The 26448-nt window shown below is 36.1% G+C and overlaps 1 protein-coding gene across 4 annotated transcripts in view; it reads left to right on the top strand.

The window, feature by feature from the left end:
• The first annotated feature begins 11303 nt into the window (after positions 1–11303).
• The window catches only part of GRM1 (glutamate metabotropic receptor 1), a 345481-nt gene continuing 330336 nt past the window's right edge, over positions 11304–26448 (top strand). The window contains exons 1-2 of one of the 4 annotated variants that reach the window (XM_012805441.1): positions 11304–11345; positions 12740–13758. In XM_012805441.1, coding sequence (XP_012660895.1) covers positions 13059–13758 — 700 coding nt within the window. In that variant the 5' untranslated portion in view covers positions 11304–11345; positions 12740–13058. Of the gene's footprint in view, positions 11346–12739; positions 13759–26448 lie in introns of those variants that run through there. The other 3 variants (XM_003790265.2, XM_012805442.2, XM_012805440.1) reach the window with 3 other exon arrangements.

Here is a 26448-nt window from a genome sequence, read left to right as displayed (position 1 = left end):
GCTTAGTGACAAAAAATATGAATGAAACAAATTCAAAGTCTTCTAAGGAATTCTTATATTTTAACTTTCCAAAGTTCTAATTTGGGTTTCTAGGTGGCTAACTAAACTGGATAGTATGGTTTGCTGAGGCCAGACAGCAGAATCAATATGGACTGTTTCTACCTACAGTAATTACACAGCATCATGTCTTGATTTTAAGTACTTCTGTCATGAACTGGGTTGGTTTGTTTGATCATGCTAAAGTTATGCTGTATAAATCCAACATATTTGAGTGATTGAATAGATCTTATTCAAGTATGGAAAATAACTTTATTATTAAGCCTGCATAGCAATTCTTATTGTAAAAATTTTAAACTTCAGTGAATTACCCATATCCAAATACTAGACCTATTTTAAGAAGATGCTGCCTCTTCTAGCACCAAAAGCATTTTTATTAACAAAAAATTTATTTCATTTGCTCTTATAGTAATAATAACATCTATTGTTTATATTAAAACTATTGGTCAGCTTACTAAGCACTTTCATCTAAATCTCAATCTGACTCTTCCAAGATAAGTATGATTATTCCCATTTTCTTGATAAAGACAACTAAGATTTATAGACACTGTCACTTTTTCATGGCCCCAGAATTAATAAGTTATGAAGTTGGGATCTAAACACAGGTCTGATCTGATTGCAAGGCGTATGCTTACATTTTGTCAACTGTGCTACTTCCCCTTAAATATAGCAGCATTTGTAAATGTCATAAATGATATATACATTAAACATAATATGTCATTACCTATTTTTATAAATGATTATATAAATGTATAAAAATATATTCTATTATATAAATATATATATAATATATTCTATCTGATATATATATATATATATAATTTACAACATGTGCCTATAAATACCAAGAAATTTAAATCCATTCTCACTGCTAATGCCTTAGTTTAGTTCATCATCATCTCCCATTTGGATTACTTGCAGGTTCTCTTTTAAATTAATTTTATTGAGATATAATTTGTATGAAGTAAAATACATAGATCTAAAACACACAATTTCCCAAATCTTGACACAAATTTTTAATGTTTTCTTCTGGGTAGATACTTAGTAATGGGATTCTGGTCCATTTTTTAGCTCTTTGAAAATTCTCTGTACTTCTTTCCAAAAAGGCTATATTAGTTTGCAATCCCATTATAGTGTATAAGTGTTGTCCTGTCACTGCACCCATCTCAGCATCTTCAGTTTTGGGACTGTGAGATGAAGGCTCTTCTTACTGGGATTAGGTGATATCTCAAAGTAAGTTTGATCTACATTTTTTTGGTGATTAGGGATGATGAACATTTTTTCATTTGTTATCCATTTGTCTGTGATCTTGAGAAAAGATTCTGTTCATGTCTCTTGCCCAGAGTTTAATGGGTTTGTTTGCTCTTTGCTTGGTGATTTGCTTGAGTTATTATTATTATTATTATTTTTTTTGGTTGATTCTGGTTATTAGTCCTTTGTCAAATTTGTAACATGTGAATATTTTCTTCCATTCGGAATGTTGTCCATTTGCTTTGTTGATTATGTCCTTAGCTGTGTAGGAGCCTCTTAACTTGATCAGGTCCCATTTATTTATTTTTGCTGTGGCTGCAGTTGCCAGTGGGGTCTTCTTGTCATGAACATTCTTTTCTTTTTGTGTGTGTGTTAAGACATTTATATTCTACATTTAGAGAGATTCACATGTACCCTTATAGGATGAACCATAGGCATGATCCCACCAATCACCCTCCCCCTGCTCCTCCCCTCCCCTCTCCCCATGTTCCTGGGCTAAAATTGGGTTATAGCATTCCTATGAAAGCTATAAATTAGTTTCATAGTAGGCCTGAGTACATTGGATACTTTTTCTTCCATTCTTAGGATACTTTGCTAAGAAGAATATTTTCCATCTCCATCCATGTAAACATAAAGGAGGTAAAGTCTCCGTCTTTCTTAATGGCTGCATAGTATTCCGTGGTGTACATATACCACAATTTATTGATCTATTCGTGGATCGATGGGCTCTTGGGCTTCTTTCATGTCATGAACATTCTTATAAGAGTCTCTTTGTGGACATATGGTTTTATTGACTTTGGGTAAATATCTAGGAATGAAGTTGCTTGATCATAGGACAGGTGTATATTTTAATTTACAAGAAATTATCAAACATTTTTCTGAAATTGTTGGAAAATTTAATACTTCCTTCAGCAATTTATTACCTTGCTTCATGTCCTTACCACTAATTGGTGTTTTTAGTCTTCATAGTCTTTCTAATTTTAACAATTTTCATTGTGTGAGGTAGTGTCTCATCGTAGTTTTAATTTATTATTTCCTTTATGATAGTTGGTCATGCTGAATACATTTTCATGCACCTACTGACCATTTGTGTATCTTCTGTTTATGATGTGACAGTTCAAACTGCTTAAGCATTTTTAAAAACTGGGCTATTAGTCACTTTAGCATAGATTTGTGAGAGATCTACACACAGTCCAGATGCACGCCCTTTATCATACACATCTGTATCTCTGCATCTGTCACACATTGTTCCAATCTGTTGCTTCCATTTTTATTTTCTTATGAACGTTTTTTGAAGAATAGAAGTTTTTACTTTTGATATTGTCTAATTTATCATTTTTTCATTTATGTTTGGTGAAATTTTTATTCTAAGATATCTTTTCACATCTCAAAGTTAAAAAAGACACTCTTCTGTTTTACCCTAAAAGCAACACCTTTTAAATTGTTTTCCTTGCTTTCTCACATTGCTCATGTCCATATTTCTCCTCCACTTAGTTTACATTTCCAAATCTCAGATATAAATGGTGTTACTTACTGAGTCCCTGCCAGTTTTAACTTTCTTAGCTATTTGCTGTCATCTTTCCAAACTTCATGGCTTTAAGTCCTTTATCATGTCTTTCTCTACCAATGGAACTTCCTGCCCTTATCTCCATCCTCTGCTAGTATCTGAATTGGCTTCGTCACACCATTTCTATTTCCATTATAAGATCAAAGTCTCTTTTACTTTTGGACTATTGCAGTTTCTTTGCCTGGACTATCTTTTTGCCTACTTGTTTCCCTTTTCAACTGCGTAACTCCTATTTGTTTCTCAGTCTTTTTTTTTTTTTTTTTCTTCACAGCAGCCTCTTAGTTTTTATACCTATTATGTCATAAATTCACAGGGAAAAGGTACCAGCAGCTCAGGGGCATTTCCATTAAATGTGACAAAGCTTGCTATACCTATTACACCATTAATTTAGCCCACCCTATTCTGCCATTCAACTGGTTCTCTTGGTTCTCCTGTGTGCTATGCTGTACACTTACCATACCATGAATTCATGGGGAATGAGTTCCAACAGTTGAAGTTCCTTTCCGTTGGTTCTGACAGAGTGTGCTTCTCTGGGTAGAGCAGGCCAGTACTTCAGATGAACCCAGGTACCTTTCTCTTTGGCCTCCTTCTTTTTCAGATCATTTTCCTTTGCACAGTTTAGGAAGCTATCTTGGCTCTTAGAGTGCTTAATATGCTCAGTACAAACAATAATCCTCTTGGCAGGAATCTTGCCCTTAACTTGTTTGTTTACACATTGCCAGTAGTATGCTGGATAATATTGTAGGCTCTTCCAGTTTTTCCAAGGTGACATTTGTGTGGCATGTCTTTTTGAACAGTACCCATTCCCTTAATATCTACAATATCACCTTTGTTGCAGGATCATATGTATGTGACCAAAGGAATAACTCTGTGTTTTCTAAAAGGCCTACAGAACATGTATTGGGTGCCTCTCTTTTTTCCCTTTGTGTTTGTCATTTTGATGAATTATGGAAAGATGGTGTCTCTGGCCAAAAGGTATTTCTCAGTTTTGGTTTCACTGTCACATTTTCCTGGAAATTCTTTCCTGACCTTTGACCTGGTGCCCCTCCTACATATTCCTGTAGCACTTTGAGTTTTCCCCTATTATGGTAGTTTCCACACTATTCAGTATTGGTTGTTTACCAGTCATGTGTCTCACTAGACTCCAGGTTTCTGGTAGGAAAGTGCTATATCTTTTTTACCATGGTGTTTCACGTACATAGTAGTGTTCTTATCATGTAAAAGAGGTAAAGGAGTGTCTGAAATGGTGAATGGAGTAGGTTGCATCTGTAATCTAATAAACTTTGATTCCCTGAATATTTCTTTGTTTATAGTACATATTTATTTCAAATTTTATTGTAACATTTAAATTAATGGATACCTATTACAAATATATTAGGAAATAATAGAGAAAAAATAGAATTATCAATTATATTTACTACCTTCTGTGTCTAATAACTATTAATATTTTGATATGATTTTCTTATCTTTTTAGGTACACAAGGTCTGAATATCACTATAGTCACCTTTGAAGTACTCCTCTTGGGAAGCTATGCACCAATGCCAGTATGTAGTCCACCCTTCAGAGAAATTTTGGAATTCGTTTTCTGGAATTTTGGAATGGCCATCAGTGCTATTGTATTATCTTGGATGTCCTGAATGTCATCAAAACGTCTTCCTTTCAATATTTTCTTTATCTTTGGGAAAAGAAAAAAAGTCACTGGGGGCCAGATCAGGTGAGTAGAGAGGGTATTACAATACAGTTATTTGTTTAGTGGCTGAAATCTCCCTCTCAGATAGTGCTATGTGAGTTGGTGCATTATTGTGATGCAAGAGCTGTGAGTTGTTGGCCAAGATTTTCAGTTAAGATTTTCCTGTTTCTCTATTGATGTTTACTTGGTCTGCTCTGCTTCTCACAGTCAGCCAACAATTCTGATGCATAATTTTTGATGAATTTTTGCAATGTTTCCATTAGTTCTGCTTGTTATTGGCCAACCTGGGATACCTGACCTCAGGTTGCCAATACCTGACCTCTCTTCATCAGTTTGACTTTTTCTCTGCCTTCAGAAAACATTTAATCCATTTGTATACTGCTGCTTTCTTCATGCCATTATTCTCATAAACTTGAACTAACATATCCTTAATTTTACTTCCACTCTTGCCCAGTTTAACAAGAAATTTAATGTTTGTTTGTTGCTCTAATTCAAGCTCTGACATCCTCAGGATGGCACACAAAAAATATATAACAACAATAACAAATGCCATTCAGGAAGATAGCACCACACTTCAACTCAAACACAGCTGAGACACTGATATACCAAAGTTATGAAGCCTTACTAAGTTGTTTGTACAGTGCTGCCAATGTAAGCATATAGTGGCAAGTTCATGAACTTAATTGTGAGAATTGTGTATAGGTTTGCATGTTTTTTAAAATAAAACTTAGATGAAATAGTAAAGGTAGTTTTAAATTTGCATAACTACTTCTTAAATAACCATTAAAATAAATCCATGCACAGATGACCAAACATGAATTTAAAAAATACATTATGGTGTTATTTTATTTATTTATGTTTTAGAGACAGGATCTTTCTCTGAAGCTTGAGTGCAATGGCATGATCCTAGCTCACTGTAATCTAGAAGACAGACTTTTAAAAAAGGTTTTGTAGAGATGAGGTCTTGCAAAATTGCCCAGACTGGTCTCTAGCTCCTGACCTCAAGGAATCCTCCTGCCTTGACCTCCCAAAGCACTGTGGTTATAGGCATGAGCCACCATGCCCAGCATAAAATACATGCATAGTTTTATATTCAACAATTGTTATTCCTTTCAGAAAAACAATGATGTTGCAATTGTTTAAATATTTTTGAAGCTACTCTTCAGAATTGCTTTTAGAACCAGACAAATGTAATTTATTCAGAAAAGATGGCTATTTCAATTCATTTTGACCCTGGATGTAGTCATTTAACGAATACTTATGGAGTTGTAGATTCTGGAGATTCAAGGATCTTGATTTCTTTTATTATTTAAGGATTTTGAGGATAATTGTCCATTTTCAGAAAATTAAATCTACACTATAGGGAAGATTCTTTGCTCTAATTGAAGACATTAAAAATAATGCATTGAAATTTATTAAAGAATTTTTATAATTACTTAAAAATATTTTCATTAATAGCAACATAGTTGGAATAAGTCACTTTTAAAAATGACCATAAATTATGAATGAGCCCATATAAAATGTAAATTAAAAAATAGTAATATTGCTTTACTCATATAACATCTGATGTAACAGTGCCAAATAAATACTTTTTTAGTGATTTGCTTTAGAGCTAGAAGCTTTCATGGATAAGCTGGATTTAAAATGAATATTGAAAAAGGACAAATATACATCAAAGACATACAAATGCTATATTTTTTTTCGTAGAGAGGCGAATGGAAGGCTTGTTTGGTTTGAAAAATAATGAGTAGGAGAATGGTATGAAATTTTATCAGTGACTCTCACTTAAGGATCAATCAGGATTACCTAGGAAACTTGCAAAGATATGCCTTTAAGATTTGACAACCTTTGGGGCATAATTGAGTCAGAGTTTCTTTTTCTGGTCTGACCTTCCCTGCCTTAGGGTGGATGGACATGAATAGTTACCATGTTAACTTCTGTGAACCCTTTCCTCAATCACAGGACTTTAGCTGCTACGTTACAGAAGTTAGATGTTATTCTATTGGCAATTGGGATCTACTGTTGGTTCTGAGCAATCTATTTTAATTGAAAGGATAAAGGCTGTCTTCAGGTATAACAATATTTTGGTGGTGTGCTATTAGTATAACAACCACATTGTAGATTTTGTGTTACAGTGAGATAGGAACAAAATATTTTTCTGTTTAAAAAAACAATAATTTAATATGTTCTATAGGTAAAAATGTTAGAAAAAGCCTTTTGTAATGAAGGGTTTTATGGATCTAAAAATTTAGATACTTTTCTTTGCTTAATTGTTCAAAAGTTGGCTGTGAGACTTTGCAAGTAGGTTACTGCCTTATTAGAACTGTTATAAAAGATGGCTATTTTAAGCAAATAGAGCATTAACCTGTAATGTTTATGCCCTCAACAGATAAAAGGCCCAAGGTAACAGAATTCAAATTCATTATTTTTATTACATAATTGTTTTCTGAGAAAAGTAGCTTAAGGAAAAGTGAAAATTAGTAATACTTAACTCAGTCCATACAGTTTGTTTTTATTACATTCAATTTAGTAATTGTAAATAAAGGTAGTGTTATATGGCACTGCCCCTAATATGATTTCTAAATTCAGGTAAGGAATAGATGTTGATGTCTCAATTTTATTTATTTTTTTTTATTTTATCTCTATTTACAGGACTACAATAACTTACCTATTCATCTCATGTGATGGTCTTAAGAATATTTTCAAATACTTATTTTTAAATAATGTAGCCACAACATTAGGCAAATGTTAGCTTCTATTATTTATTATCTTTTTACCCTTATAAAATTTCTAAGTTACATTTGCTGTAGGTAGGCATATTAAACACAGTAATGAAAATGGTTTTATCACATTTGGAACACATTTTAATACTTCAAATATGATAAAGCTTATGGTGTAAATATAGTTCTAAAAGGTCTAATACTAATTAGGTTAGTTACTTGTACTTGAGAAGTAGTTTCAAAATAATTATTCTCTACATTATGTGAATAATAAATTGGAAAACTCTATAAACTGCCTGCTTTGATCTTCTCAGAGAAAGGCATTAACTCAAGATAATAATTTTAATGTTAGAAAGAATATATCCTTTCATTTATCCAAGAAATGTTTGAGCACCTATTATGAAACAGGCATTGTTGTAGGCACTGGGAATATGGCAGGGCATAAAACAGACAATAATTGCATCCCTTATTATGTTTCCAGAATAATTGTTTTTGCCTTACTCTTTTCAATTTTATGCTTATATCAATTTTTGTTTTCTTTCTTTTTAAATTAAAAATTGATCAATACATAATAGATGTACATATTTTCAGGGTACATGTATTATTTTGATATGTTCATGCAGTGTGTAAAGATCAGATCAGAGTCGTTGGACTATCTATCACATTAAATATTTGTCTTTTCTTTATGCTAGGAATATTTTCATTATTCCCTTTTAGCAATTTTGAAATATACAACAGCTTGTGGTTAACTGTAGTAATACTACTGATCTATCAAACACTCAATTGTACTTTATTACTTTAAAAATAAATGTTTGGACATTTGTGGCAGAATAGTATGTGGTCAAATGTAGGTTTCCAAGTCCATCTATATGAATCCACAGAGCTATTGATATTTTCTGCTTGCTCATGGAAGCTAATGCTTTTGGTCCTATCTCTAGGTATAGTTCTATGTACAGTTATAGCCTAATTAATCAGTCTAAGACAATAATTGAATATATAGTAAATTTGGGTTTAGTCCTTATCTTTAAAAAATATTTTGTTTACTATGTTAATCAGCTAAGTTTTATAAAAAAGTTTTGAGTTTCTTAAACTAGGAGTTTTATTTTCTAATTTTTGTTGACTTTTGTTCAGACCATTAAGTCCAATGAAGAAATGGCAATTTCTCTTTTGATTTAAGCAATAAAGATAGCCAAATTGGATAAATAAACTGAAAATTATAACTGGGTCTTGAATAATCTTGCTACCAATGAATTAAACATCAGAATGTAAGAAATGTCATACTAGATTAAATCAATTGTCAATGGAGCATGGAAGTTTATGGAAAAACATTATGTTTGCTCTCCATGACATTGATCTATCTTGAACATCTATTATAGTCCCTTAGTGATGTATTACATAGAATTCTCCACAATTTAATTTTCTACAAAGACTTTTTTTGATTCCATTTTTGTTTCAAGTTAATACTACGTCTTTGGTAATGAGATTTATTTTCATATTCTAATGACCCTGTAAATTTTACTTTTCAAAATACTAAACTACATTATGATTTGAAATATGTGACTAACTCATTTCCTAGCTTTCTCACTTGAAAAATTTGAATTTTCAACTGATTTTATGTGAAAAGTTTTACACCTTTTGTTTATTTGTAACCTAGACTCTTGATGTCCTTCTTGACGGACAGCAATGAGAAATATGTATATATTCATAAAGAGAGTAACCACAATTTTGTGTGAGGGTAATATTTATTACCGTATAAGGAAGATGAGCATTCTGTTGTTCTTTAAGTTACAGCTGCACATTAAGTCATTCCCCTGAGATGATAGGTCAGATATTCTTTTGTAGGATCTCTACTGCATTTTGTTTTAGATAGATTTCTGAAACAAACAAAACAAAAAAAATTGGTAATTTTTTTATCCTGCTACTAATCACGAAGTGCAATGATATTTCCTGCCAGCAGTGAATAAATATTCATACTAACTGTAGTTCTGAACTCATGCACCTTTAGCATTGTTTGAACTCTTATAGACGACTGCATTGACTGGTATTTGTTAATTTGCATGTAGCTCCTTCTTTTAGTAATTCTTTTTAGTCCTGCTAATGGAACCATCCCTTGAATGTCTGCACGTGCATTATACCCTGCCTCCCATGGTGAAGCCTTTATTTCTAGAAAGTATATTTGTGTGACTTTGTTTTCTCCTGTCCCAATGTCTTATTTTTGTCCTTGTGACTTCTAAAGTTCACCTTTAAATAATTATGAGTAAATTTGATTAAAAATTTCAAATTGATACATTTAAAATTAATTTTTCTTTAACAACTCAATATGTAATTTATGCATGTTCATACACTTACTATGTTATGATCCACAGGCTCATCAGTCTGAATGTGTAGTTCTTACTTGGACTTCAAAATGAATTTGAGAAACAATAAATTTGAACATTTAATTTTTCCTTCCCTACAGCAATGTGCTCTACTAAAGACAGTCAGCTTTAAGGAACATGTATTTAATCTAAATGTGGACTTTAGAAGCATTGCTTTCTCTAAATCTTGGAATTCATAACTAATGGTTTATGTATGCACAGAAATATTTGCACATTGACTGTATCTATAGAATACTCCAGGTAAATCATGTTTAGGGCTTACCACACTGGAATTGCTTGTTCTAAAATTGAAGTTAAATGGCTATTAGAGGAAGTGAGATACTATAAGGCACTGCAAATACCTGTGGCTTGCTCTCCTTACAACAGTCATGTTCTCATAGTAGAGACAGAGAAATGTTTAGTCCTGTATGTGAAGACAGGAGCTTACCTTTGAACTGAGGTCTTTTCGTCTAAAGCATGTGTACAAGATTCAGTGCATTATTTGTGGAATAATTAGGTTTTCTATAAAAAAATCTGACCCCTAGGAAAAAAGACTACTACCAGAAAAAGAAAGACTTTTTGTTCTTGACTGGAGGCATTGTTTCTTTCCTGAGTTTCATGGAACACACTGAAAGTGTTTGAAGCTGCCTCATGTGGTCTGTCCCCTCTGGCCTGACATGGCACCATTCCACAGTATACTGATGACATGAGCAAGGCGATTATAAGTTGACCCATAAGGGACCCACATAAGCTGATTGCTCTGCTCCGCAAATGACACAAATAGAAAGCTTTGAGCAAGAGTGGAAAGGCACAGTGTCACTTGTCTTTTCTCTTTGAAAAACCTGGGACACATTCTGCTCAGCCAACATGTTCCCGGAGGAATGTGATTTAACTTCCACTTTTCACACAGTAAGAAGCAACACCACAGACCTGTTGGGAAAGTGATCGCACCCTGGGAGGATTTTGGATAAGTGTTTGTCACTCCGGTATTTTCATGTGACCTGACTCTCCTTCTTAATTTAGTTACATCTTGACCTGGAAATGCAGCCACGGTTTGTCTGTCCTCTCCTGGTTTATCTTAGTTCATGATGTGCGTGCCCTCCTTCTCCTGCTCCCAACCCAGGAGCCGCTTCCCCCTTTCCCTTGCAACCTACTCATAGAGACTTCCCCTAGATGTCTACATTCGTATTTACACGCTGTTTCCCTCTGCTGCAATTTTACTTCCAGAAAGAGGAAATATTTTTGAGTCATTGAGATATATACAAACATATCCGCCCCAAAGCAGCCTAGGCGGTTCCCCCCTCATTTGGCCAGATCTGACTATTCACACATCTGGCAGCTTCTCTAAGACCTGTCTGGTAGTAAAGGAATTAATTTTTCCTATTTCTCTCTAGCTTTTCTCCCTTCTATCAAACGACTGATTTTTTTTTTTTTATGCATGAGATAATAGACAAGCCTTGGGTGACCTGTTTTTTTTTTTTTCCTTCCTTCCCTCCTCCTCCTTTTCCCTTGCGGTAAAATAGTGCTGAAGAAAGAGGGCACTAGTGTACAGCCCAGATCGCATCCTTACACCGTCTGGATTGGAGCTAAGGCGTCTTGCACGGACCGCAGCTGCGGTCTGTGGTCCGATGGCCCCGGGACCACAGAGCTACCTACCTCGACTCAGGTACGTCTCAAATTCATGCCTTCCAAACAGGCCCAGGTGAGTGGATACTTCCTCGCGGTGAAACCCCCCACAACGACAGCCAAAGTCTGAATCTATGAGATTTCCCTCCTGGTCCAGGCGCATCCTCTTTTATTTTATTTTAGTCCTGCATCCCTGGGAAGCGTCGGGACCCACGGGTGTGCCTGGGTTGTGTTTCTTCCTTTGCCTACTTCACCTGCTTTGCTCTTCTCCCCCGCTTCCATAGCCCCCTTTCCGCCAACTCTCACCTTGAAAAAGGGAGCCAAGAAGGAACGAGAGAGGGAGCCAACTTCAGCCCCGCAGGCGGCTGAGATTTGGCGCCTCTGTTCCCAAAGCGGTTGGGTTTGAGTATGTACCTGCAGAAGCTGTGCGAGGCCAACAGAATGAGGGTGGAGGGATGGCGGAAAAGCGAGGGGAGGTTTATGTGTGTGTGTGTGTGTGTGTGTGTGTGTGTGTATGTGTGCGCGCGGGCGTGTGTGTGTGCACGCGCGCGCGCGCGCGTAAAGATCGCGGAGGAGGGGGTTCAAAGAGCAAAAGGATCAAGGAATTGCAGTTTTCTGTTCAAAACGTCCCTTGCAGGCCCTCGGGGAAAATGCCCCAGCAGCGGGACCCAGCACTGTCCAGGGTCCTGAAGGCGGCAGGGCGCAGGCTGCCTCGGGGAGAGCAACACCGAAGCTCCCCTGCGTTCTCTTGCTAGCAACTGTGCAAAGCCAAGAGGTCCGGATTTAGGCGAATGTAGGAGCCCCTCCAAATCCCTCCCCCATCGCGGGAAACAAGTTACCTTATCTGCACCCCTTTTCCTTGAACATCACAGTAAGCCTGACTTCTTAGGGGGAAACAGACCAAACTCCTACATACAGAGACTTTACCAGTCGTTGCCTTAGTAACTAATATGGATTTTCCCCAAGCTGGCAGATGTATATTTACTGCTTGGATTGTATGTCAGGATCTCTTGAACTCTCAAAATTAAAGTAAAAGGGGCATCCCTTGTTCATGTTCATTTTAAAGTAGAGCTTCCACCTTTACAATGAGTTTCCAAATTTTCTTCTGGGAAAAAGTTGATCTTTTCAGATTCACAAGTTCTCTTGGGTTGAATGACCTAGCACCTCCTCTCCTTCCACCGCCCACGAAGTCAGTGAGCACGATAGGTATGTGGGGACCAGGAGAGATTTGAGGCTGGAGGAGCGGGCAGGTCCGTGGGACTCTGAGCTGCCTGGGACCGCTGAGGACTCAGGAGACAGACACATCACCTTCCTCGTTGACCAGAGCTGCCTCCCAAGCCGCCCCTGCAGCAGGTACCAGGATGTGCCGAAATGAAACGGATGGGGCAACTAGTGACAACCCTGACCCCAGAGTTTCAACACAGGTCCTTTGATGATGACAGGGCTTTGATTTTGTCTGTCTTTTGTCAGCAGTGTCCAGCTCACCGCTGCCAACGGGACTCCTATTGTACTCTTGAGCAATTTACCTTGATGCACCAGTGAAGAAGGGGGATTCGTGTTCCCCTAAAAACGCCTCCAAAGCGTGGAGGCGGTCGCCGAGGACCAAGAAGAGAAGGCGGCAGGGAGGGAGGCGGTGGTGGAGGCGGCGAAGGCATTGGACAAGCAGTGTTGACTAGGGGGACCAAGCCGGGAGAGGCAGCGTCGCGCGTCTTGGTGGGGAGCGCCTGCAGCCTGCAGGGGACCAGCGTGTGAACGTGGCTGGCCGGCTGTGGACCTTGTCCTCTCCACGATGGTCTGGCTCCTTTTGATTTTCTTCCCAGCGATCATTTTGGAGATGCCCCTTCTCCCCAGAAGCCCCGGCAGGAAAGTGTTGCTGGCGGGAGCGTCTTCGCAGCGCTCGGTGGCCAGAATGGACGGAGATGTCATTATTGGGGCTCTCTTCTCAGTCCACCATCAGCCTCCGGCGGAGAAGGTGCCCGAGAGGAAGTGCGGGGAGATCAGGGAGCAGTACGGCATCCAGAGGGTGGAGGCCATGTTCCACACGCTGGACAAGATCAATGCGGACCCGGTGCTCCTGCCCAACATCACCCTGGGGAGCGAGATCCGGGACTCCTGCTGGCACTCGTCGGTGGCTCTGGAGCAGAGCATCGAGTTCATCAGGGACTCTCTGATTTCCATTCGAGACGAAAGGGATGGGCTCAACCGGTGCCTGCCTGATGGCCAGTCCCTCCCCCCAGGCAGGACTAAGAAGCCCATCGCGGGCGTGATCGGTCCCGGCTCCAGCTCTGTAGCGATTCAAGTGCAGAACCTGCTTCAGCTCTTCGACATCCCCCAGATCGCTTATTCCGCCACGAGCATCGACCTGAGTGACAAAACTTTGTACAAATACTTCCTGAGGGTTGTCCCTTCTGACACTTTGCAGGCAAGGGCGATGCTTGACATAGTCAAGCGTTACAATTGGACGTATGTTTCTGCAGTCCACACAGAAGGTAGGCATTAAATTTGGTACTGAGAACACCAGGGCATTGCATGATGTGCCTCTGGGATCTTCATTCCTGTTTGTTTCTGGCACCGTGGGGAACAGATACCTCAGTGCACGCCCACCCAGGCATCGCCTTTACCCTCATTCCTCTGTGATTATTACAGTGTATAAAACGGTATCCCGAGGTGTTTCTAGGGAGAGTGGGCGCTGAAAGCTTATCAAACTCTCCGCGCAGTGTCCAGCTGTCGATTTCACTGAGATGCTGGTTTGCCCTGCAGTCTGAGTTTTGTGCTGGGGACGCTTATTTTCCAAGGTGTTATATTGCCTTTCAGTGAGTGGCTATGAGTTTTCGAGCTTAATCAGCTAATCCACTGTGAGTGATTAGCAAAAAAGAAGGCACTGTTCTGAAAATTGGGCTTGGAGACTTTCTCTTGTCTTGAACACCGAAGGTGTTTCTTTGTCCTCTTGTGCCCCCTGTTACACACCCCAAACTTCCCTATGAATGCAGGATTAATGAAGTCATCTTCCTCAGCATAAAACACCCCCCCACACACACACATATTTTAAAATTCTGGAGTACCTTAGTTACAAAGAAATAGTAAATAATTTAAGCCATTTATTTTCTTCTTACTTCATATGCTAAAATTGTCCAGATTTCCTTGCTACCCCCCGCCCCCATATTATCTTGTCTTATGTGAACCTGATGACCTCTCAGGTTTGAGTTTGGTTTCTGATCTTTTTCCTCTAACACACGAATGTGTACATTAGTATCTAAAGTTAGACCATTTATAAATTACTACTAAAAAGATAGCAGATACCAGGTTTAAAATGGTTTTTAAAAATAAAATATATTTCCCTAAAGGATAATAGGGATAATTGTGATTTTTTCTGGAGACTTACAGATGTGAATTAATTGAAGAATTTCTTATACAAAGATTTTTCTTTACCCTCTTCACACAGACTACATAGATTTTTTTGATAAAATGAGATTTCTGAGCTCATCTACTCTTAACTCCCTCAGCAGGTTTATGAAGAAACTGAGATTCCTGGTTATAGATTAACTTCCAGGACAATTTACATTTATTTGCTGGCATATAGAAGAAAATCTTGGTGGTACTGCTGTATTCATAGCTTTAAAAATCATATTATTTTTTAAAAGGCCATAGACATGGTTTTGTGTTCTTTTAATATTTTCATAACATTCAGCTAGCAGTGTGTTAATTATAGAAATTAAGAAGCATTCTTACAGATTGGCTGTATGGTTATTGTTAATGAAAACAGAAGCTTTAATTTATAAAGGAAATAGAGCTTTCAGAACAAACAAAAATAATGTAGAATTACACTTCATAATCTTAGAGTTTGTGTTTGGAAAAAACTTTTGCTGTAATATTGTGATTTCTAACAACTGAGTCAGGCTTCTGAATCTTAATTTTTAATCATGAACTTAATACTTTTTAAACAAAACTCATTAATTTTTTAAGACAAAATTAATTTCAGGTGTTAATAACTTACATTTGAATGTTTAATCTTAATTTCCTACATTTTAATGTTTAATATAGTTCCCTTTATTGCTTATGTGGAAAGTCCTGAAAGCACAAGTTAAAAATGTATTGAATTATCAGCACTAGATGAAGTTCTCCAAAGAGAATGGAAATTATAAATTAAATGTGATTTATTTAAATATTTAATAATTCTCCCGCATTGAGCTCTATAATTTTAAGTGTACAATTCTTCCTTCAGAAAGAAGTAATACTTTATTGCTGCTATATAGTAGTTTTATTTTTTATATTTCAGTATAAGACAGTTTTATTTGGGGGAAAAAGGGGAGTAGAAGAACCCCCTTCAGTCTGTTTTGCAATTGCATCACATTTCTGATAATAACTGTTAGTACTGGGCTGTTTTCTGAGAACTAGAATTATGATTTCAGAAGATTAATTGACTTCTGATTGCTAATGTTGAGGAGGGAATCATATTACGATTTCATCCATGTGTTTGGATTATTATGCTTCCTTTCTTTCTTCTGATTGGTGCCATATAGCAGAAATAATATCTCTATACTATTAGAGCAGTTAATTCCAGACTGGAATGTGTTCATACAACAGCATCATAGCTGACTTTGGTGTTTATTAACAAGAGACTTCACCATTTACCTTGACATTTACATATAATGTCTGGTTTTTTCTCAGTTACTTCTCTTATCAGACAACATCTGTGAAGAATAAATTGCTTTTATTTTCTTCTTTTTGCAAAGATATTTGGTGTAGACTTCTTTGTGTAAGCTCCAACCAAAACTTCCTGTCTTCTGAGAGGCTTTGCCCTCCTGCTTCTTGGGGACCTGTGGTACGCTGGCCTACAGGCTCTGTTTTGGATCGGTTAGTAATTGTCCTGCTTTCAGACTTAGGGGGTCACCTACTGGTGACAGTTTCCTGTCAGACAGCAGCTAAGACCACATTCAATGTTGTCTTTGCTATCTGAGCACTATTCAGCAAGGAAGCCGATTTGTGTGGACATTGGTAATTTTGAGCTCAGAAATCCAAGGACCTTCAGTAACCTTCACTTCTCCTTTCCAAATCAGCCGTTTCCTAGTCAACTGATAACCACCATTTCTTAAATAAGAAGTTAGCGCAGTATAGTTAACATCAGAAGCACTTAGTGACTGAACTAGTGCACTTTCACTTCTGTAGTTAATTTTTGATGACTTCAAAACAACATTTTTTTTAATTTCCATTTTTTTTACATTATTTTATATTTCTATAGCTTGGAGGTATTTCTGTTATTTTTTTTTTCCAACCAGGTAGAATTTAGTTATATTCTTTTACTTTCTTTCCAATCTTTTATTACATACCACACTTGTCCTCTGGCCATTAGAAGTGCCAATTTACCTGACATAGAAGGGGATCAGTGTACATAAAGTCATCTGTGATAGACTATCCGGAAATTGTTCATAATTGGTTCCTGAGAGGATTGTTAAGATGGATCTGTCGAGAAGGGGGTGGGATATTGAGGTACTAGAGCCCTATCCACAAATAAAGTTCCAATGTGCTTTGGAATAAGCTGTTCACCTGGAATGTGAGTCTTTAAAGTTGCTAAGTATAGGGTACAGAAATAGCCTACTTCTGGGAAGAGTATCTTGGCCAAGGACACTGTAGTTCATTCATTCTTATGATAAATCTGGTTTTTGATGGGAAATCTTATTTCAAAAGTTTGTAGAAAACAATACTTAATAATTCTAGTTGATTAATTTCAAAGCATTGGACAAGTCAAATAAGGAATATTCTTTGAATTCATAGCTTCAAAAAGTTTTTTTTTTGATTGGATACATTTTCATTTGTTTTAAGCCTTTCTCCTTAGTATTTTTGTCTTTGATAGTCATATGAATATTGACATATTGAGAGACTTAGTGATCCTGCTTCCCTTATGCAAATATTCACTTTAGGGTGGTCTTTTGTTTACATTTAAATTTTCATTGTGGTGCAAATTTTCTTTTTTAACATTTGCTTACATTTTATATAAAATTAGCCTTGTTGGGGTTCTTTTCAAAATCTTTTTTTTGTTTTTAAATACTTTTTCTGTTTAATGTAAAACTTAATTTAAAACTAATAGCATCAGAGGAATAAAAGCGGTAAATATACACGTTAACTGCCACTTTAATACAATGACATGTAATAATTTTATATCTATTAAGAATCATATTTCCTACTTACGCGTCTATACTTTTCTTATCTTGATTGTAACCTACATCGTAGGAAATTACTTCAATAAATTGCCCTAGTGTATCATATAATAGCAATGGAAGTGTATTGAAAAGTTATTCAGGATAACCAATTAGAGATGCTTAAACCACTGCTATTACATGCTTGCCTATGCTCTAAGTTTTCTAATTGTGTTTAGGGTTCCTAAAGAGAATGGTAGAATATAGAAGTTAAATTCAAAAGCTGAATTTCACCTGACTTTTAGTCAGTTCTTTATAATGACATAAAATGGATTCTCTGAAGTTTCTACATATTCTCCATCCACAACTGGGTGTCATTCAAACAATTCCAACTCCCTTTCCAAGTGGTATTTTTCACCAATGAATCTTCTCTTTTATGCCATATCTTACTAGCATCTTCACCCATATGTTCTGAATTTAGTTTTATCATAATTGACTCAAGTAGATCTTAGATTAATATCCCAAAGCCCTTTAAAAAATTATATGCTGCAATTAAACCATATCACTTTCCTTTCATGCTTAACAGTTAACATTATTGTTAATTTTCTTTTACATGTAAAATTATTAGCTTCAATCTGCTTTTATAACTTATCTGTAAATTCTGGGATTTTGATAACTTAATTTATCTTCAGATCCCACCTTTGTGTTTTCAGGCTGAGTGACCACTAGAATTAATCACTACTTAGTTTGCAGGTCAAGGGGTATGAGACTTCACTCTTGATTTTGTCTTATTTATGCTCTAACACATATAATTAAATTCTGAGAACATATTACATGAACAGCTGTAAATAGTTTAAATGAAAAGCCATCCCAGTAGATAGCTCTAAGTGGAAGATTTATTGCATAAAAACTTTACATGAGAAATTTGATGAGTTAGTATCAGTTTCTAAGGTGTTTATACTCTAAAGGGAGTATAGTTTGAATGCATGTAAAATAAATAAAAACAATAATTGCAGTATAGACATTTAGAAATATGAGTGCATACAATTTTGGAGAACAATGAGAGAAAATATCAGTAGTGTAATTATTTAGAAAAATACTAGAGAAAGGGAATTTTTGGTTAGTGTTTTGTTTGAGAACACCTAACTTGTAAAAGTTAGAAGTAGTATTGAAAATTTCCCCGTTATTTGGAAAAAATAAGCAGGTCTAGCTGGAGTAAAGATAGGGGCTAGGAACTAATGTCGAAGAGAGGAGTGGGTTCTAATACTCTGTGATTACGTGAGTCTTAATAGAAATGAAGGACAAACAATGGGGATCTTCAAGCATGTGACAAAAAAATTGTTTTTTTAAAAAATATGTCCAAGGAGAGTTTGATATCATTGAAGAATAATTAAAATAAAGCAAATTTTTACAGAAATGTGTAGGGGACAGGCATTGAATGGGAAAGGTGAAAGCCAGCTTTAAAAGGTTACTAGGTTCAAAGCTGTTAAAATAACTGGGAAGTATAAAAAAAAGCTGCAGAAGAATTCTTTATGGTAGAATTTGATATAGCAAAGAGGGATAAAAAGAGAAGAGTTGAATATACCTTCAGTTTTTTAGTTGATGATGACAAGGAGAATTTTGGTGTAATTAACAGGTTTAATTACACCAAATTAAATGTGTATGAGTAGGTTTCAAACTCATAATTCTTTATATTTAAATAGCACATGTTTACATTTAACATGCTCAATTTAATGTGAACTTCGGTCAAGAGGACATACATTTTTAGCAAGAGTAGGTGAGTGGACAAAAGAATAGCCAAAGGTAATTATAAGGCACTTTATTTGTGATTTAGAAATTTTTTTGCATCCAAGTAATACCTGTTTACCCATGACCTTGATTCTCTAGCCAAGCTACCTATATTCTTTGTATTTGAGAGTTAGCCCCTAAACCTCAACTTTTTATATTTAAAACACTTTATAAGGTGATCTTTGCAAACATTATTGTATAAGTTCCCTAACTTCCCTTAAAGAGAATGCTCAATTTAATATACACTTTCCAGGAATACATCAAGTAATCATGAATATAAATTGTTGCATGTACTGGGATATAGTGGTAATCATGAAGCTTGTTGAAGAATATAAAACCATTTTTTCCTACCCAAAGTTGCTTCAGATTGCCAAATCTTTGAATTTTGATCTTTTGGTGTTTTTCTCCTGTATTGGCTAGATTTAGTAAACTCATTTTTCTAAATTATTAATTAGTATTTACTGAGCAAATAATTAAGTGCATAAAATTGAGATGAATACAAAGATGAAAAAAAAGATGCTTTTATTATTTTGAGGTAACTGGAAGCCTTCTTGATTTTTCTTCCATACAGTTATTCTATAACTACATTTGTCCCACAGTGAATTTTATAAGGAGGGGCCTGCATGGAGTAACTGGTGGTAGTATTGTCTACTTTATGTTTTTGCCTTATGACTTGGCAGTTGCCATTCTTCTTCAGGCACTAATGTTTTTCTCTGTTTTATGGAATTTTGATAACTATGATGTTATCATAGGGATTAACCAAAAGTTGTATTTTTAGTTTACCCTTTAATGGGACCGTTAGTTACAGCTCCTCTTTTCATAGAATGTGGGATCATAGTTAAGGACACAATAGTGTAATAAGTACCTACAAACACTGAAAAACTCACGGCACATGCTGTTCTGATAGTTGTGATGGTAAAAGCATCTCAATATGAGAAAATTATCAATTTTGAAAGAAGCCATCATTGCAAGCCAGAGTCAAGGCAAGACATCAAGTTTCATCAAAAGAATGTCTCTGTCTTATCCAACAAAGCCCCATCATTAGGATTTCAAATTTATGTAGAAATATTTACTTCTTTTTTTCTATTTAATTGTTCTCCATGAATGTCTCAAGTATTTTGAATCTTAACTTAATTAGAAATTATCATTTTAATTGTCTTCAGTCTCACAAGAAGCTTTGCTTTTCCAAACTTAAAGCATGTTAGTACTAAACAAAACATTAATGCTTTTATGAAGAGAATTTATTTGCTCAAGCAGAAACTTGGTGCTCAGAAATCCTCATCTATCAATTTTAGGATCATCTTTTTTACTCACTTCATAGACAACAAATGGAAGATTCAAGGCAATTTCCTAAATAATTCAGGTAAAAGTCCTAATTGGCAATTGATGCACAAGAATTCGGGGAGCCAAAATTTTTTGATTAGCAAATAAAAATAGTTATGACTGTGATTATTGTTATTATCACAATTACTATAATCATCAAGATTTTGGTAATCATTGGAAGAGACATAGAAATATATAAGTAGTTATAGGCTAATGGCTTATAAAAGTCCATTTAATCACTTTTTTGAAAAATGCACAAATGACTATGGGAAATAATGTATGTTGTTTTCAGTTTCATTTATAAAGTGTGAATGATAATCACTACCGTGATATCTCACAGCAGTATTTCAGAGAACAAGGAGGTGGTATACATAAATACCTTTCCATGATTTTGCTGAACTACCACCAAAAAGACAAGATTCTTCTTAATTGATGAACATTGAGCAAGTGCAAGAAATTGGTCAGGTATAGATTTTTGACCTCTAAATCTAGTAACATAAGAAAAATGAAATTCATGACTAAGATAAAAGTGCATAGATTTTAGGAAACTTTCCCATGTTACAAATGAAAAAACAAAGGTCTGGAAAAATAAAGAAAATGTCTTGCTCAAAACCAAAAAATTTATTGCTAGCAAAGCCAGGACTAATTTAGGTTTATTTTAGATACTTAAATTGTGTTTGTTTTCTCTTTAACTTACATGATCCACTGTCATGCCTTCCCCTTAGGAGGTTCATGTTATCTAGTTTAGCTAATTCTTCTCAATTTTGCAGCTGTCACTTAGATTCTCATTAGACGATAGTCTTCTTTTCAGTCTCCACTCTTGCCTTTTTTGGGTGATTCCAACTCTGCCTGAGACACATGGACACATATCATCGTACTTTGTTGATTTCAACTCTGTGTTCAACAAGTGTTTTTTCTTTGAACAGTTAAGCACTAGAAAGCCTCTGAAAAATAGAAGACTCTTCTCTTTTTCAACTTTGTTTGCTCCCAACTCATTTGTTCTCCAAATTTCCCTAGAAAGTCTGGATCAGGCTATTTTCTTATCTAATCTGATTCCTATTCTGCATTCAAGGAACTCAACCTTTATGTATGTGCTGTTGTCATTTTGGAATCAAGCTCCTTTAGCAGAGAAAATAAACTAGCAACTTAGAGTGGCTACTCCACATGAAGCTCTATGTGAAGAGATTATAAATTAGTTATTCACCTCCCAGCTCCTTCATGGTGGAAAAATAAATAACACCAGTAAAGGAGCACCTTGTTAAAATGAAAGAAGAAAGGATTACTTCTTTGTGAGGATTAAGAGTAGGAGATCACTCTTTGTCAGAGATTTCTGTGATACATGTACCATCTCTACAACAAGAAATTAGGAGGGGTGAAGAATGAGGTGAATAAGAATGAGGAAATTAGAGAAAGTGGCTAGGGTTGGATTCTAGAAGTCTGGGATAGGATTGACTGAAAGGATTAATGGAATTAGCTATGTTTAGAGAGCCATGATAAGATGAACAAAAACAATACCCTAAATTTGTTGTGCAGACCAGAGATGACAGTGTTCTGTACAGTCATATAGGTAAATTCAAGGTGTCATTGTCGTCTGGTTATTCTAACCTTAATTAAGAAGATTTCTCTAGCTGAATAATGATCCTGTGTGAAATAAGTACAGAGAAAGTTCTAGGGTGTAGCTTGAAAAAAAGAGGGAAAAGGTATATCTTGCTGATTTGCTAACATTGAAAAGGACATGTTTAGCTTTTCATTTTCTCTCTTTTTAACAATTGCACACACAACATGTGGCCCTTTGTTCAAGTCCTTTGGCTGGACAGCTTATTTCACAGCTATTGTTAGATAAGATAGTCTGAGGCAGTTTCTTCTGTTCTCTGTGGTGTTCTAACACCTTGTATAATTTATTTCTTATAAAGGGTAGAAAAAAGGTTCAAAGATTTAACAAACAAATTGCTGATGTTCAAGAGGAGAAAAATTTTTACGAAAGTCTTGAAAGGTTGAAATAGGGTATCCTGAAAGGATATTGAAATAGTGGAAATGACGTGAAATAAATAATATCCCCTTTCCTGGATAAATAAGTATACTATCTGTTATTTTCACTTTTTGATCAACAGATATTACTCTCTTGGTAAAGAAAAAGTCCAGGTCCATATTTCTGTCTTATTTAAATATATGTTTAGTGATCACCTTCTCTGAGCTAATCTCTGCTATAGTCATTGAGGAACAGAGATAGAGGAAATACAATTCCTCCTATCACCATATAGGAATCACTCCTCAGTTTGCTAAATGCAACTGAGTAGGGAGAGAGATAACAGAGAGAAGTTCAACTAGCTATTTATGGGCCAGGGAAAGAAGTGAGGGAAGCCTCAGAGAAGTGGCCTGGGAGAGGAGATATTTGAGGCCCACTTCATTAGAGAAATAAGAGAAGGAAGCAAAAGAGTGAGTGTATTGACATAGAAAATAAAGGATTTTCAGGGACCCCTAAATATATGGCTAATTCTGGAGAAAAGAAGCTAAAAAGAATTGGGTTGAAAAGTCAGGGCAGGACATGCTTATCAAGCCAAGGAATTTAGACCCCACTTTCTAAACATGGTAAGCCAGTGAAGGGTTTTAAGCAAGAAGGAACCATGATCAAATTTCTATTTTGGAAAGGGCATGCTGAAAGCTTCAGAGAGAGATTAATAAAAAAGTGATATTGGAAGTTTAGAAGCCATTGATGATTCAAGGAGGTGGTGGAGAAATCAATTTAATTAGTCAGTTTAGTCAAGGGACAATGAGAGCTTTGTTAAAAATAGTGTCAATGGGAAAGGAAAGGAGGGATGAATTTGACAACTATGTGCCTGGAGATAGGATTTAGTGGCCAATTTGTTATGAGGATCCAGGAGAAAAAGAAGGCCAGAATGACTTCCAGATTTCTGTTTTGTAGGACTCAAAATAGACTAAAGGAGGAAACAAAGTTTGGAAAAAATGAGTTGTAGAATAGTTGAGTTTATGGTATCTACTGGACAACAATGAGAGATCCCATAGACCACAGATCTAGACAAAGAGAAGTATATTTGTTATTTGTCAACAAATAGCTATCATTGAAGCCTTGAGAGTGGATAAGATTGCCCAGGAGCAGCATATAGAGTGAAAAAGAAGGTCAAGGGCAGAAAGTTGGAGAAGGTGAAAATGAGAAAGGATACAGAAAAAGGAAGGAAAGGGAATAGTTAGAAAAGTAAGATAAAGAGGAAGAAACACAAAAAAATCAGATGTTATGGAAGTCAAGGAAGAGAGAGTTTCAAGAAGGTAGCAGGGGCAAAGAGAGCTGACAGGAAAGAGAGGGCCAACTGCAGAAACTGTTCTGTACTAGTTGTATCTTAGTTCATTCTTGCTTCTGTAACAAAATACCTGATACCAGGTAATTTATACACCACAATTACAGTATTAATTGTGCTGTATGCTTCCTTTTACCAGTGATTTTTTAAAAATACATCAAATGATTTGCTTATTGCATGATAGTGTCTGTGATTTTGGATTGAATAACTCCTTTTAGCATTTCTTGCAAAACTGGTTTGGTGGTGAGGAAATCCCTCAAGTTTTGTTTGTCTGGGAAAGTCTTTAGTCTACATTTATTGCTGGGTACAGTATTCTTAGTTGCCAGTTTTTTTTCCTCCCTCAGTGCTTTGAATATTTCATCTCATTCCCTCTTGGCCTGTGTGGTTTCTGCTGAGAAGTATATTGTTAGAAGAATTAAAGCTCCTTTATTTTATTTGTTTCTTCTCTCTTGCTGCTTTTAGGATCCTCTCTTTGTTTTTGACCTTTGAAAATTTGACTATTATACCTTGGAGCAGTCTTATTTGGGTCAAATATGTTTGGAGTTCTCTGCCCTTCTTGTACCTGGATCCTTATGTCTTTCTCTAGTGTTAGAAAGTTTTTGTTATTGTTTGTAGCCCTTCCTCTTTCTCAACTTCCTCTTGAGGCCAATGCCTTTAGAGATGCTCTCAAAGTGCTCTCTCCCTTCCTTCCTTCCTTTTCATTTTTATTTTTTTCTCCTCTGTGTATTTTCAGATAGCCTGTCTCTGAGTTCACTAATCTTGCTTCTGTGTGATCAGTTATGCTTTTGAGATCTTCAAATGCACTTTTTAGTACAGCCAACATATTGCTCAGTTCCAGGATTTCTGGGTTTTTTAAAAAATTATTTCAATCTTTTTGTTTAATTTCTCTGATCAATTTCTGAACTGATTTTCTGTGTTATTATGGGACTCACGGACTTTCTTTAGAACTTCTATTTTGAATTCTTAATCTGAGAGCTCCCATATCAATGTATTATTATTGGGTTGGTCACTGGCTCCTTGCTTTTCCATTTGGGGATATCATGATTCCTTGTTTGCTATTGTCTTTATTGAAATAAATTTATCTATGTATTTTTATCAAAGAATGATTTCAGTCTTTATTGTCTGGGTTGGTTTGGTCTTTCTAGTGATGTGTGTTTAGAGGTCCTATGCAGTTTGCCTGTTGAGTCCCTTTCGCACTAGATTGCTGCCTCATTTTTGGCACTAGGTGGTGCCCTAAGCTCAGGTTTGTCACAGATCTATCATTTAAATCACTGCCCATCCTGATTGGCAGACTTTCCCCCATGGGGTTTTCCTGCTGCTTGGGGAAACTGGTTTGGGGTTCCTGCACAGAGGACCCATGAACACAGTGTAATGCTGTTGAACCTTATCTCCAATTTTGTGTTCCCTTTGTTTTCTGCTCATAATTGTTCACTTTTCTGTGTTCCTGAGAATCTTTACAGTTTTGAATTCTGGGATATTGTTGATGATAATCTTGGCAGTAGATAGTTGTTTCTGTGGAAAAGAGCGAAGCTAGGTTGCTTCTATTCCACCATTTTGGTGACATAATTCCTGGAGAATTGTGATAAATCTAAACACTAGAAATTTATGTTCTCACAGTTCTAGAGGCTGAGAAGTCCAAGATGAAGGCACCAGCAGGTTTAGTGTCTGGTGAGGGACTGCTCTCTGCTTCCAAGATGATGTTTTTTTGCTGCATCCTCCAGAGGAGACAAACACTGTGTCCTCATATGGTGTAAAGATAAGAAGGGCAAAGAGAGCCTAAGATGGTTACCTTTAGCCCTTTTATAAGTCTCTAATCCATTTATGAGGGATAAGAGTGACATAGTTACCTCTCAAAAGGCTCCATATCTTAATACTACCACAAGGGGACTAAGTTTCAACATATAAATTTGGGGGGACATTCAGATAATAGCAAGTAGCCTCTACTTCCTTCTAGCACCTGCCTTTCCAATAATCTTTTGATTTCTAAATCTATTGAAAGAGCAGAGCAAGGAGGAAATGGAGGCTACTAATATACAGCATTGTTCTAGAGACTTACAAGGAAAGGTGGTTGATACAATGGTACTAAAGAGAGATAGTCCTAAGTGAAAAATTTCTCCAGGATGGGATAGATTTAAGCTTTTGAAAAGCTGATGAAATAGAGGGAGGAGAAAAGAAAATTTTGATGATAATTGATGATGCAAGTTTGTTGGCAAGGTAAGAAAATTGTGGCAGGGCCAGCCTTCAAAAGAAGCTTTTCTTCTGAACAGTGATATAGTTAAGTTTGGGAAGAGGAAGAAAGAAGGTTTGAAAATAACATTTGGGAACTTTTGTCTTTTCAATTATTCAATGAGAAGAATAGAAAGGGAGAAGAAGCCGTCAAATACCAATAGAGTAGATTTTTGGAGGGCCCAACTGAGAAACTGTATTTCTGGTAGTGTTAGTTCATACAGTGCTGATATTTCTCCAGTAGCATATAGCCCCCAGATACAAGCAAGGAATTTCAGTTTTCATAGTGGTTCATTAACTTGGCCACCTGCTAGCCCAATTGTCCAAAACACGAGAATCTTTTCTTTAATTAATTTCATAGGCTACCAGGTACTCACCAGATATCACAGCCTGG

Source organism: Otolemur garnettii, unplaced genomic scaffold (assembly GCF_000181295.1).
Source record: "Otolemur garnettii isolate 467f Iridium unplaced genomic scaffold, OtoGar3 scaffold00042, whole genome shotgun sequence".
Lineage (NCBI taxonomy): Eukaryota > Metazoa > Chordata > Mammalia > Primates > Galagidae > Otolemur > Otolemur garnettii.
The sequence above is the reverse complement of the archived record's forward strand: the minus strand, read 5'-3'. Positions and strand labels throughout refer to the sequence as shown.